The 13,565-nt window shown below is 39.7% G+C and overlaps 2 protein-coding genes across 3 annotated transcripts in view; one reads left to right on the top strand and one right to left on the bottom strand.

Moving 5' to 3' along the window:
* Position 1: 1 nt before the first annotated feature.
* On the bottom strand, positions 2 to 11,044 carry arsg (arylsulfatase G). The gene is made up of 11 exons (XM_035912137.2): positions 10,776 to 11,044; positions 8,839 to 9,078; positions 6,036 to 6,271; positions 4,514 to 4,628; positions 4,163 to 4,309; positions 2,886 to 3,097; positions 2,718 to 2,798; positions 2,521 to 2,629; positions 2,171 to 2,291; positions 1,193 to 1,283; positions 2 to 747 (listed from the first exon to the last, which is right to left on the bottom strand). Exons 2-11 carry the CDS (start codon positions 9,063 to 9,065, stop codon positions 467 to 469), a joined length of 1,620 nt encoding a protein of 539 aa, XP_035768030.1. The 5' UTR covers positions 9,066 to 9,078; positions 10,776 to 11,044; the 3' UTR covers positions 2 to 466.
* The window catches only part of LOC102794460 (monocarboxylate transporter 7), a 14,621-nt gene continuing 11,575 nt past the window's right edge, over positions 10,520 to 13,565 (top strand). The window contains exon 1 of one of the 2 annotated variants that reach the window (XM_006800975.3): positions 10,520 to 10,827. The gene's annotated coding sequence lies outside the window, so the exon portion shown is untranslated. Of the gene's footprint in view, positions 10,828 to 11,539; positions 11,594 to 13,565 lie in introns of those variants that run through there. The other variant, XM_087845376.1, reaches the window with a different exon arrangement.

Genomic DNA, 13,565 nt, shown 5'->3' with positions numbered 1-13,565 from the left:
GTTTTGTTTTGTTTTTTTTTTTATTTGTAATTATATTATAAATGTTTGAATATTATATTAAAAGTCATCAAATATTCAACAAGATAACAATAAGGATCTATTTTCAGAAGTTTGGTCTCCAAAATTTGATTATCGCAACAAAAGTCTCTGCCCTAAGCCCAATCCTATCCACTAAATTTAGTATGTCTTATGATCTGATATAAGATGTGTTATTTTTCAAAAAATTACTGAGAATTACTCCAGTTACTGTTTTACTAACAGGCCAAAGTTCATCCACCTACTTCTCTTTGCCCTCTCTTCCTGTTTGTACATGTCCTGTAGCCTCTGGCCATTGAACCCCTTCACTAATGGCTTCTTCTACAAACAAAGTGCTAATCACATTTTTTTAAAGAGTGAGACTTGTTTCTCCATCTGTGAGCCTGTCTTATCAGCCTCTTGTGTGAGTGTTTACATGTGAATCCCACCCTCAACCCAGCCTGGGGCAACGACAAACAGTCTGTGTCAGGTCACAGCACGGTGCTGCTGACTCGTCTGTCCTGTAATCTGCGATGGACACTGACTTGTCAGTGGCGATGTCCCATAATAGCTTCTCCCTCCTCCGTGCGATCCTCTCCGCTACCACCTGGTATTCAGTTGTCTTGACATCCAAAGGTGTTTCCTCAGCCTCATCACGCTCAAGATCAAATATTAGTGGAGGATCGTGGACCTGCTGCTTTCCTGTTTCTCCACCGCATGCTTCTGCTGCACCTATAAAGAAACAGGAATACATGCATTCCCCATAAGCCCCTTTTCGCCTACATTAAACTGAAGAGTGTTCTGAAACGCTGCTGAGTTACTACTTTAGTTCAGGGTTTAGAATTATTTAAATAAATGCAAAGATAGTCATTTTTGCAATATGATGCTTCAGGATGAGAATGAATCTGCTACAATGAAGCCTTTAGGGTTGTTTTTCTCTTTTAAACATCTGTCTGCAGAGCAGGGTCACCAGTCTGGTACCACCATGATGACATTATGTAAACAATCCACCACAGTGGTAGGGCATAACAAGCAGCACTGCAAACATACGTGAATAAACACGTCATCAGCATTAGAGAAGTTTGTTTCTCAAGCTGTTTTAATAACATGATATCATGCCCGACTAGTGTAATGGATTGTGGATGGTGGGCACACGTGCCCTCCATTTGACCAGTACCTGTGATGTAGAAAGCTTTGTGTCTCCCACTGCGAACTGTCTGAAGGTCACCGAACCTCCCTGCAGCACCACTGTTAGGGTGGAAGAGAAACTACAGAAAAGAAGGATTGATGTCTGCAGGCAACTCAAAAATACAACATCACTGTGAAAAGTACACTTGCAGGCCACTTGGTAATACACCTTGCTAATACCAGGCTAAACCCTCTTTGGGATTCAGAACTGCCCTAAATCTTCACGGTATAAATAATCAAAGCATTCAATAAGTTGTCAAAACTCTCAGAGATTTTGGTCCACGTTGACACGATAGCGTCAAATAGTGGCCCAGATTTGTCAGCTGCATGCCCATGATGCAAACTGTTTGTTCCACCACATCCAAAAGGTGTAAGAGATTGTGAGGTTTGCGACATGGCATTTTATCCTACTTGAATGAGCTATCAGAAGATGGGTACATGTGGTCATAAAAGCATGGATATAGTTACAACAATACTCAGGTTTTGGCATTTAAACGACTGGTACTCAATTGGTTCTCAGAGAATATAAGAAAGCATCCCTCACACTATTACACTACCAGCAGCAGACTGAACCATGGACACAAGCCAGGATCGTTCTATGCTTTTATTCTATTCAAGCCTAATTCTGACCCCGCATTTAGAGATGCTCTTCTGATAACCCCGGTTGTAATGAGTGGTTATTTGAGTTACTGTTTTCTTCCCATCAACTGGTCATTCTTTGACCTATGTCATCGACAAAGCAGTGTTGACCAAAGAACGGTCGCTCACTGGATATTATCTCCTTTTCCTGGACCATTCTTTGCAAACCCTAGAGATGGTTGTGCAGGAAAATCCCAGCAGATCAGCTGTTTCTTAAATACTCAGACCAGCCTGACTGGCACTAACAACTGCTGAACAGGTGTACGTAGCAAAGTGGCCAGCAAGTGTATACAGCTAAATATAAATTCAAAGTGATTTTTTTTTTCACCTCATGGCCCAACTGTTCACCATGTAGGAGGATATTTGTGGCATCAATGCCATCATAACGTCTGTCAGAAGGGAGTGTTACCCCCGCCAGAGACAGAACAGTTGGGAAGATGTCCATACCACTGCACAAAGAGATAAGGAGTGAGTAAGCACTGTTCTTAATGGCTGGTAAAAGACTGTTGGGTGAGTCAGTAAACAAGGTTCTTCTGTACTCTTTGGCTTTATGACCATGTAGGGTAGTCATATATTTTATAGGATCTATAAAATTGCTCATCTATATTCACAAATATATTGTATGCATATACCTATTTAAATGATAAACTAGCCTTGCATGCTACTAAAGTGGTGCACCTGAGCAGGGCCGAGCTGGTGGTATTTGCAGGAATCCTTCCAGGCCAATAAGCTACTGTAGGCACTCTGTGACCACCCTCCCACGTAGTCCGCTTAGCTGAACCGCCACCTAGTACACAGGCAGAAAAAAATGTAAATATGATGATGCAAAGCAATAAAGTGGACGTTATACTGCTCAGAAAGCTTATTTTATTTACCTTTGCTGGTCTGCCATTTGCCTCTGAAGGGCCCTACGCTTCCTGCATACTGGCATTTCTGTTCCCATGGACCGTTGTCACCTATAAAGAGTGTGCACACGAGGCAAGACATTCAAGACAGTATTACAGGCTTTGTCAGAATATCAGACATGAATCCAGGTGACCAACCAGTGAACCAGATGAGTGTATTGTCTCTGTCTGTGGCCTCAGAAGCATTCTTTATTGCCCCAACCAGACTATCCAGCTCTCGCAGACTGGCAGCATACACTCCACTATTTGGGTGATTATCAGTGGTAGGGGCATCTGGAGATAGTGGAGGGGCCAAGGGGACGTGCATATGGGCAAGTGCTATGTAGAGCAGATAAGGCTGTCCTCGCTCACTGAAAATACAATTAATAAAAGGAAACTGTGTCAAAAAATAAGGCTGGCGGATGCTGCATTGAAAAAATAAACTATTGGCTTACAAGCAGATTTGTATTAAAGCTAAATGACCTGACAAACTCTTCATTCACTGACTGCCAAATGCTATTTCTGACACTTGTTACAGCAACATAACAGTAATCCTGGACAAACACAGTTATGGGGTACTTGGAAAGCAGCCATCAGCGGTGTATTTCCTGCTGATGATGCCTCAGGATATCTGCCATGCTATTGTGCTGTATTGTGCTTCATTCAAAAGCTCCAAACCAGCTTCTACATCAGAATTACCCATTTTTACTCATGCTTAAACTGAAACAAAAACATGTCTGTCAAAAAACAAGCAGTTCTGTGCTTGCAATTTAATTTTTCCATCCAAAACACAGCATTATCAACTTAAAAGAGCTTCACTGATAAGAAAAATACAAAAAAAACCCTTCTATGTCTTTACAGCTCATTACTTAGAATCACAGCTACACTCGTTCAAATGATGCAGTCATGTAACATAAAGGCATGTTTTTTGTTATGTTTGTAAATATAATATAGCATATTTCAAAAATATATACTCTACTGCTCTGTTAGCAGGTTATCCTGTTATTAACGATTTCCATCAGGAATGGTTCAGAAGTCATAAAGCACACCACAGAGCCATACTAAAACATTGTGGTAATGTTCTTTCATTATGTTAAACATAGACAACTGTGTAGACTGCAGCAGTTTCTCCTTTTCTCATCCAAGGCAATCAACTACAGATGTCTGCAAGAGCTAGTACCTGGTTTCACCTGATTTTCCTGGCTTTTCCTGCTTTTTTGGCTCAGACACATGGTTGCAAAATAAGGCTCAGGAAACGCTGTGCTGCGTTAATGTACATTTTTTACAACATATTTGCACTACAGTAACCTTTCTAAACTTAACACAGGTAACTCATGAGGTGCAAATATGTTTTTAGCTCATACAGTTCTGTACTGGGTTCAACCCAGTACTAGGAAGGTGTAAGGTCTGTGTAAATTAGTGCAACCTCATTGTACCTTGCATTGTGTATAATCCGGAGTGCAGCAGACTTGTATTGCTCTGTTAGTGTCCACAGGTCAAGCGGCTGCTCCACAATAGTGCTATTTTCAATCAGAGGAAGGCCGATTCTGGAATAACAACCTCCATGTATGTTCCTCTTCAATCTAGAGCACAAAAACAATAGATTGTAATAAAACTACATTTGGCTTGGTGAGGCCTTGGAAGAAAGAACTGGCATCTATTCATGGTTGTTATAGTATAGTAAAAAAAAAAATACTTCTAATAAATAAATAGCTACTTGCAAAGTATTGCTAGTCACTGTGCAACCTATACTTTCATTATTGTTTGACACTGTCACAGTACTATACCTGATCACTTGTGGTCCATATGAGTCACAGGGGAGGCACTGGGGCAGGTTGTATCCTGGGATATCAGTACATCCCATGTCATTACTGAAGGGAATACCTAAGTAGTAGTCAAAACCTGCACAAGAGATATATAAAATATTGCAAATATTGATCAAAGTATCAGCATGTTATCGCCTTACCATAAAAAAGGTCTTATTTTTCAACTCTCTACATGTGTCCTTATGGTAACTAGAGTAGTCAGGTATTATTCCTGCACTACCTGTTTATAACTGCCTGAGCACAAGGCCAGTCAGTGCTTTAAAGATGCTGATGTGAAACTTTTGTGGTTGTGGTGCAGGGAAGGGGATGGGACAGGGGCAATTGCAAGTCTGTCCTGTGTGTTGTCAGGTGCAAATATGTTGTCTCACTAGACACAGCTGGTTGGAGGATGTGATTAGTGACCCTGTGCAGTCTGCTCCCTGCAGTGAGGTTGGGAAATGTTTCACAGATACCAAACAACAAAACTTAAGTGGAAAGATACAGCATTGTGCAACAGGAAAACTGTCTACATTAACCCACTGATCACTGTTTTATGTGAAACACACAAAAAGTATCGAATGCTCAACTGATAGATAAATACCTGCACATTAATTTTTTCAGCATTTCTTCTGGCTGTACTGCTGCCATTTTGCTAACTCTTAGCAGCTCTTAGCAGCTGACTATACACTCTTATACTTCTATAAATTCTCAAAGTATAGAGTAGCTTGTGGTTTCCAGTTGAAACATACAATTTACTGTGATTTAGAACAGATTTTTTGAAACCTTATCAGTACATTTAAATAAAATTGCGTATCAAATTGTGTATCAAAGGTTTACATATTGAAGTGACCAAAGCAAAGTCTAATATACTGTCATGGTAAAAGACAGCACAGTGTGTGTCGTTTCAGAGGTTTTAAAGGTAGAATGGTTTAGTTTTGTGATGTTAAATGTGAACAAAGCACAAGACTTCTGCATTGATTTACCAAAGTATTCTAGAGTGAAATGTGAGGCCATCTGTCTGACAGCCTGTCCAACACATTACAGTGATCCCACATGTAGCAGCATATCCACATCAGAATGACTGACAAAGACAAAATCAAGATGTTATAATGGCCCAGTCAAATTCCAGACCTCAACCTGACTAAAATACTATGTTGGGGCATTAAAAGAGCTGTGCATAAACGTCAGCAACCTTTGAAAGCGAGGGAAGACAAGATGGGGGACAAAGTCACTCAGAAAATGAATATTTAAAGTTATTGCTGCTAAAGGTGATTCTATAAGCTATTAAATCATGGACTACACTTATTTTTTAAACACTGCTTCCACATTTTGGCTCAGTTTTTGTTAAATAAATGATGACACGGTGTAATATATCATTATATTATTTTATTATATTATATTATTATGCTTATATTTTGCACTTAAATAGTTCTTATCTAAAAATAACTGCTATTTTTTCCACTACATGAAGTTGACAGACACTTTGCTTAAATGTCCCACATACCTCTGTTAGTTGGACTGTATAGTCCATTGTGTCCAAGATGCCATTTCCCGATCATGGCAGTGTGATATCCTGCCTTCTGCAGTAGCTGGGGTAAGGTAACTTCAGACAGAGGCAGGCCAGCTAGAGAATTCACCCCGAAGTTGTGAGTCACCCCGTTTCTTAGGCCATAACGACCTGTCAGGATAGCAGCACGGGACGGAGAGCATGTCGAGGCTGGGGAGTGGAAGTCGGTCATTCTAGAGAATTAAAAACATAAAAATATTTTATCATCATACCATCGTGTGGTTTTGTGTTATTCTTGAATTTTTAAAGTTTCTGTTTAGTTTTCATTATTATTCTAACCACATCAAGCTTCACTTTTGCTTTATTTCACTGTCATTTTAGTGAAATTTTCTTGCAAAATCACTGACTTCTGATTTTATTATTCTATTTCCCAGACTGTGTTCCCTGTTTTGTTTATGTATCTGTACTTCATAACTTTCATTGTCTCTTTCATCTTGGTTAATGTGCAGGAGTCTTCTTGTCTCAATGTTATCTGACTTTTGGTTGTTGGCAGGTTTACATTGGAGAGTTCTTTTTAGTGTCTAGTTCTGGTTATCCTTCCTGGCTTTGTGACTGTATGCATCTCTCATACTGACTCCTCTTGATATGAACCGTTTCCTTGTGTGTTCTGCTCTGTGTTATCTGTGTAAATACATGATCAAGATGCTTTTATGTCCTGTGTTTCATGTTTTCTGTTTGTTCCGGTATTGCCTGATGCCTTCTGTCATGCTTTGTTGTTGTTGTGCTTCCACTTTTGTTCCTTTTCCCATGGTCTGTGTGAGTACTTTGTCTTTAAAAGGACTCACAAATAAAGGCTCCACTTGTAACTTAACTTCCTGCCGCAAAGTCTTCCTCTAACATAATATCCCATATATTTTCTCTATGGACTTCAGGTCAAGCAAACTGGCTTGCTAATCAAACAGTAATAACATGGTCAACAATTTATTTGGCAGTAGTTTTGGCATTGCTGCTGTGACGGCCAAATCCATGGCCACACTCTAAAGTCGGTAACACTTGTGTATTTTCATTTCTTCATTTGAACACAATAACACATTTTAGTTTCCAATAAGTTTATTGATTGGTTTGGATACATTTGTTCCATTTGTAAGCGTGCACATTTAGGTTATGTATTCATACCAGTTCATTGTTTTGTTTGATTTCTGACTAACCTTTGTTTTTTTTTCTACTTACCTGCCATCATCCCTGGGAGTTGCCGGACAAAAGGTGGTGGACAGGGTTTGAAACCACTAAATACAAAGAGCGATAATTGGACCGCACCACCACTTCCTGCTGAAGGGGAGAATGTGTATTTTCTTTAATTTAGAAAAAGCTTTTGTATTTGATTAGATATTTGAGTTTAGTGTTCAGTGGTTTTGATTTTCTCCTTTGGTGTTTAGTATTGCTAGTCACTGAACTGAAAAAAACTCTCAAATGACATCCTGTACTTGTGTACAACTTAGCTTAGAGAATAACTTGACAAGGCAACTATTTAAACACAAACCTGGCGGTACTGCATCATTTTTGTGGTTTATAATTGTGTTTTGTTTAGTTACCCCTCGTGTGTCATAGTGGTCTGATCAGCCATTATATATACCCTTGTGTGTCATTTCCTGTTTAGGTCAGTTATGTTTGTTTGGGCAGTTGCTTGGTTTGTTAAGTTTGCAGTCTTTGCCTGAGCTTCGATTTGTTTCTTTGATCTCTTTTATGAGCTCAACATTTGTTACTTTTGTAAATTTTTGAGGTTAAATAAATGGAAACCCTATTTTCTATTCATTCCTTTGAGTCCTCCTGCTTTTTCAACTTGGTCCACAGTTGCGATGTGCTATGCCTTGCTGGAAAAGGAAATCAGCATCTCCATAAAGAATGTCAATAGATGGGAGGGCTCAAAAATCACTAAGCTGATTGTGGATTTCATCAAACACACTGAACCATCCGCCACTAATATGAGAAGATAGTATGGCACTCAAAATCACAGACTCCCACCGGACTTGTATTCTTAATCTCTCTGGTGTTCCTCTAGAGTGTAGGTCCTCGATTTCTAAACAATATTGACTTTTGTCTAAAAAGAGAACGTTGGGCCACTGAACAACAGTCCACTTACTTTTCCCCTGAGCTCAGATAAGATTAGACTTAATTAGAAATGCAAAGGTCACAGCTCTTTTTCAGAAGACATCAATGTGTGCTACCTCTTGATGCACTGACAATATCCTCACTCCACTCCTTGTAATGCACTGGAGGTTGGAACCATCCCTGTTGCTTGTACATCTTTTCCTGTGACACTAATTATTAACTAATTGTGGTAGTGTGGTTAATAATAATTACTTATTATTAATCTCTAGCTCAGTTCCAGAGTGTGCCTTCATCCTGTGTTGCTCACCTCAAACCCAACCGGCCGTGACAGATGGCCGCACCTCCATGAGTCTAGCTCTGCTAGAAGTTTCTTCCTGTTAAAAGAGCATTTTTCCGTCCCACTGTTGCCAAAGCACTTACTTAATTGAATTGTCCCCTCCAGTCCACCTTCCATTAATATTTTTTGATACAGTACCCTGTGAACACCAAGCCTTTTTAGCCTTTATGACTGTCAAAGCAGATTCTCCATCACTGAGTTTACTAGTACTGAACTATATATGCTGGTGTACTGTGCCTCAGATAATAGTATTGAAATACTGACATCAAAAACACCCAAGGGTAGAAACATCCGTCTGATACATAATGAATATAAAATAAGAAAAGGTTCATAGATCCGAATCAAATTCTGTACCGTAGTCCTTGCAGGGCCATCAGGTTGAGGTAAGGTGTGTTGTTTGCCCTCTCTTCGAGCTGATTGGCATCCAGATCACCCCAGCCAATGTCATCTGCCAGTATGATGATGAAATTGGGTTTCTCTTTGGGTTTATCAGCTGTGGGTCCATGCTGGGACACTGTGTGGAGCAGCAGCCCGAATAGCAGCATTGCAGCAAGAGGAAGCTGGGGTGTGCCCTCCGCCATTTTGAATCAAAACCTGCAAAAGATTACTCGCAATTATAACCTTAATTCCCAGAAAAGGGATGCTTTGTAATAATAAAAACAGAAAGCAATGATCTACAAATCTAAAAGCCCATATTCTAATCCCAATAGAACAAATAGAGCAAAGAAAACATAGAAATATTTCACAAAGACTGTTTGTTCACTTTGAATTGTATGGCAGCAACACAGAGACTGAAAAGGAAGGAACAAGACTGAAAAGTCTTTGTATATTTGAGCACGATGAAGATAAACCACGCACTGCAACGATTACAGCAGCATGACTTCATAGGAGAAGAGATCAGGTGCTGAAGTGAAGACCTTTCACCAGCTGCAAACATCTGGCACACCATGACAGGAAAAATATGACAAAAACGACCCAGTACAATGTGACCATATTTCTCTCTCAAATGTCCAGCAGCTGGTCTCCTCAGATTATAAGCTGTTGTTAAAAGAAGGCTTAATGCTACAGAATGGTGAACATGCTAGAGATCCCTGTGTATCAACACAACACATCAATAATATAGCTTTATTAACTAGTATCAGGTATTGACCAGTGCTACTAGTTTTAAATCTGAGTGTTTGTGACTGTTGTGCAGTCTAGGATCAGAGTATTATAAACTAGCATGGACCAAGATGCCGCTATGTTTAAGCTTCTATGGAAAATTACTAACTACATTTCAAGATTTTGCAGAGTAAGTTTACACAGAATAAAGAGATCAGATCCAAATTACCTTAAATCATTTCAAAACCTGTTACATATCCTGTAATAAGAGACACGATCTCTCTAATCATGCAGGTAGTGTTCCTGTTGCAACCCACTTTTCATCAAAGCAGCCTAGTTTGTTGAGGGCAAATCAGTTCGCCTCTGATCACGACCCGTGTTCAACTTTCTGCTTCATCACACCAGCACGTGTGATGTTTGTCTAGTTCCTAACAGTTTTAAGATGGTGTCAGCATTTGTGGTTAAGAATTAATCAACAAAAAAGCTGAAATTTTATAGGTGCATCGAAAGAGTCATCAGTAAGCCCACTGGGTCAGATGTCAGTGAGTAAAATCTTTTGGCATAGAGCAGCAGAGTTAGTGCCTTGGACAGTATGTGTTTTTTAAAGAATCCTTAAGAACAAAACAAGTATTACATTATGTATGAATGGACAGTGTAACTGTAGAAGGATACCCTAAAAAGTGCAATCCTTAATTCGGGTAAATGGTAGTCATCGCTTTTTAATCAAACAAAGTTTAGGGATTTAAAAAAAAACAAACAACAAATCTGTACTTTTCTGATTTGACAAAACGTTTTTCAAATATTCAAGCCTGAGGTTGAGCGCAAACTCCCTGTCTGTCTCTCTCTCTCTGGCCAGCTATTAAATCAGAGCACCGCTCAAACAACTCAACACCCCAAGTTAAAGAACTTTGTGTGTGTATGTTTAGTTTGCCGGGGTACTATGAAGAACTGGCTGCAACCAGATCTCTTTAACCCCTTCTTCCACCCCCCACCCCGTTCTCGTTCATGAATGTCAGCTTTTATCTGATACAGCATGCTAGTACACGTGCTTACATATATGTAATATATGTGAGTGTGGGTGTCTGTGTACACGTGTGTGTCCTTGTGAAAAAAAAACGCCTGTGGAAATATGTGCACCATAAGTTAGCTTAAGTTTGGAAGTTCATTCAGGTCGCTCGCGCGCCACTTACGGGATTAAAGCAACGAGCGAAGACAGGACCCTCTGAAAGTAGCTTCTTACAGGTGAGACAGCGCACTCCGACTTATTACAGCCATGTCATTACAAACGAATACGTTCGGTTTTAATTAGCTACTTCAAATAATTATCCGGCCAACACGCGACGCACAAATACTTACAAACTATTTGTGAGCACTTATTTAGACGTTATTGCCCAAGGGTATCACGCGCCCCCGCAGACGGACCGGATTGCGTCAGTCGCACGAGAACGGACCGTTGGGGTGGGGCACCCAAAGGTTAACATTACCACCCGCGTCTCTGGCTCTTAATTTAAAGTTATTTCTTTACAGCTAAATATTGTTCAGTGGTCAATTTCCGGCTGTAATTAAACCGTTATATTTTATAGCACATATATATCATATAATTCGGATCCACACAAAGACGATAAAGGTAGAAAAATCCCCAAAAGAAAAAAAAAAAAAAACAAGCTGCAGTCTGTGGTTGTCAGTTGGTATTTTTCAACGCCTTAAACATGTCTAAATTAGTGATGGGTCGTTCGCGAACGAAATGGCTCTTAGAGCCGACTCTTTGAAGTGAACGACGCGAGCCGACTCTTTGAAGTGAACGACGCGAGCCGGCTCCTTATTGGGAGCCGTGAGATTTTTTGTTTTTTTTTCTTTCTCTCACCCTCTCTCTCGCCCTTTTTTCCGCTAAACTCCGCATGCGCGGCCTGTACTTTGCGCTGGGCAGAGGGGGGAGTTACACTCGCAGTAGCACAGGAACAGAGCCAGAGAGAAAGAGAGCGAGGGACAACAACGTCACATTAGAAAGGTATAGTAATCATCCGCTATTTTCAGTTGCAGATGATAAAGGATTCAGAAATCATGCAGGCCCATATGACAGAGAATGTGCATCTTCTTTTTGTTTTAATATTTTAATTTATATTTAATTGTGTTGTGGTTTGCAGTGTTTTGTGTTGTTTCACGTTAATTTTGTTTAAAAGGAAAAAGCTGAAAATTTAAATAGTTAAAAGTTTAAAATGTAAATAGTTGTTTTTTGTATTATATGATTTATTTATTACATTTTATGTGGAGTGACTAAATAAAGTATATTTATGGTGGACCTTAGAGACAAAGCACGTACAAACTCCAAAACACGTACAAACTCCTAAGCATGTACAAACTCCAAAACGCGTAAAAACTCCAAAACATGTAAAAACTCAGAAGCACGTACAAACTCCAAAACACATAAAAACTCAGAAGCACGTACAAACTCCAAAACACGTAAAAACTCAGAAGCATGTACAAACTCCAAAACAAGTAAAAACTCAGAAGCACGTACAAACTCCAAAACACGTAAAAACTCAGAAGCATGTACAAACTCCAAAACACGTAAAAACTCAGAAGCACGTACAAACTCAGAATCACGTACAAAAGACAACAGAAGTGCTCCAGGTTTCTAGGGCGCAGTGTTGAGCTTTTGTTACCTAGTGGCTACACAAGCCAGGAAGTATCAACAACCGGATTTGGTGTGTGGTAGTAACAGGTAAATGAACTTTTTTTTTAAATTATTTGAATAAATATGAGTGCTTGTCTATAAATACACAAACAATACACACATGCTTTCAATTGTGTAATTTAAGTGATCTGGGTAGCTCTGTTTTGGAAGTTCAGTAAACGCTAGAAATGTGTTTTGGAGTTTGTATATGCTTTAGAGTTTGTACGTGCTTTGTCTCTAGGGGCCATATATAAACATATATAAATAAAACCACTTTTTTTACATTAGTAATTCCTTTTCTGCATAATTTTATATTATTGTTAATGATTAAATAATTAAAGCAACAAAACAACCTGAAGAGCCGGTTCGGAGCCGAAAGAGCAGGCTCTTTTTAGTGAGCCGAGCCGAAAGAGCCGGATCTCTAAAAAGAGCCGGAAATCTAAAAAGAGCCGGAAATCCCATCACTAGTCTAAATGTCTCGTAGGAGCCATATGAGTTGTTCTTTTTTGACTATGTGGGTTGGTATAAATGGACTCACTGTATTGGTGCACGGGTGTGGGGCGTGTCTCATGGGTGTGGTAGATGATAAACGTGGTTGCACTCACCTGTTCACAGCACCTGATGTTGATGAGCAGAAAGGTAGGGTGAGCATGAGGCAGAACTTTCTGTTGACCGCAGCTTGAGCGCAGCTCGAATTATTTTGATGTATTTTAACTGGAACTTGATGGGTTTTGTATATTTGTGCACTAATTTGATGCCATGGACCAAGTTGTAATTTGGCATAGTAGTTAGTGCAGTTATTGGTGAGTTGCAGGTATTTGTTTGTGGTCTGTGCATTTGTTTAATAAGTTAATCCCAGGCACTGATTTGTATATTGGACAGTTGCATGTGGAATAAAAGGAGCAAATGGTACAGAAGTGTATTTTATGTGTTCATTGTTGCGCGTCATCTGTGTCCTCATGTTTAGCCTGCCGCGGCCATAGGTTGGAGGAGCCGCAACAAATTGTCAACAGAAAAGTTTGTAGGTTTTATTGGATTATTTATATATAGATGAGTTTTATTAGTGAGAGTTTTATAGTTTGCTGTTGCCTTTGTCCGCCCAGCTTTTAGATTAAGCCTTTGGCTACACAAAACAGATTTCTTTCAGGAGTCTTGTTTCCCTGTTAGGTTTCAGCAGTACAGCTGCACTAGGCGTTGTACTGATTTACTTTCTAGTTATTGTGCATCAGGCGGCTGAAGCCATTGGCTTGGGAGTACCGCCGCAGTTTGTGTTTAAGACAGTTTGTCTTCCTCACAGCTGACGGTA

This window comes from Neolamprologus brichardi, chromosome 8 (assembly GCF_056152115.1).
Source record: "Neolamprologus brichardi isolate AB-2024 chromosome 8, ASM5615211v1, whole genome shotgun sequence".
Lineage (NCBI taxonomy): Eukaryota > Metazoa > Chordata > Actinopteri > Cichliformes > Cichlidae > Neolamprologus > Neolamprologus brichardi.
Note: the sequence above shows the minus strand (reverse complement) of the source record. Positions and strands in the feature narration are given on the sequence as shown.

What these genes read in the sequence shown, in the direction of transcription:
- arsg (XM_035912137.2), bottom strand. Translation starts at nt 9,065, where the DNA reads ATGGCGGAGGGCACACCCCAGCTTCCTCTTGCTGCAATGCTGCTATTC. An exon ending in CAAATGGCAGACCAGCAAAG is followed by an intron (nt 2,630 to 2,717) that starts GTAAATAAAATA and finishes CCTGTGTACTAG; the next exon opens with GTGGCGGTTCAGCTAAGCGG. An exon ending in ACCAGCTCGGCCCTGCTCAG is followed by an intron (nt 2,292 to 2,520) that starts GTGCACCACTTT and finishes CTCTTTGTGCAG; the next exon opens with TGGTATGGACATCTTCCCAA.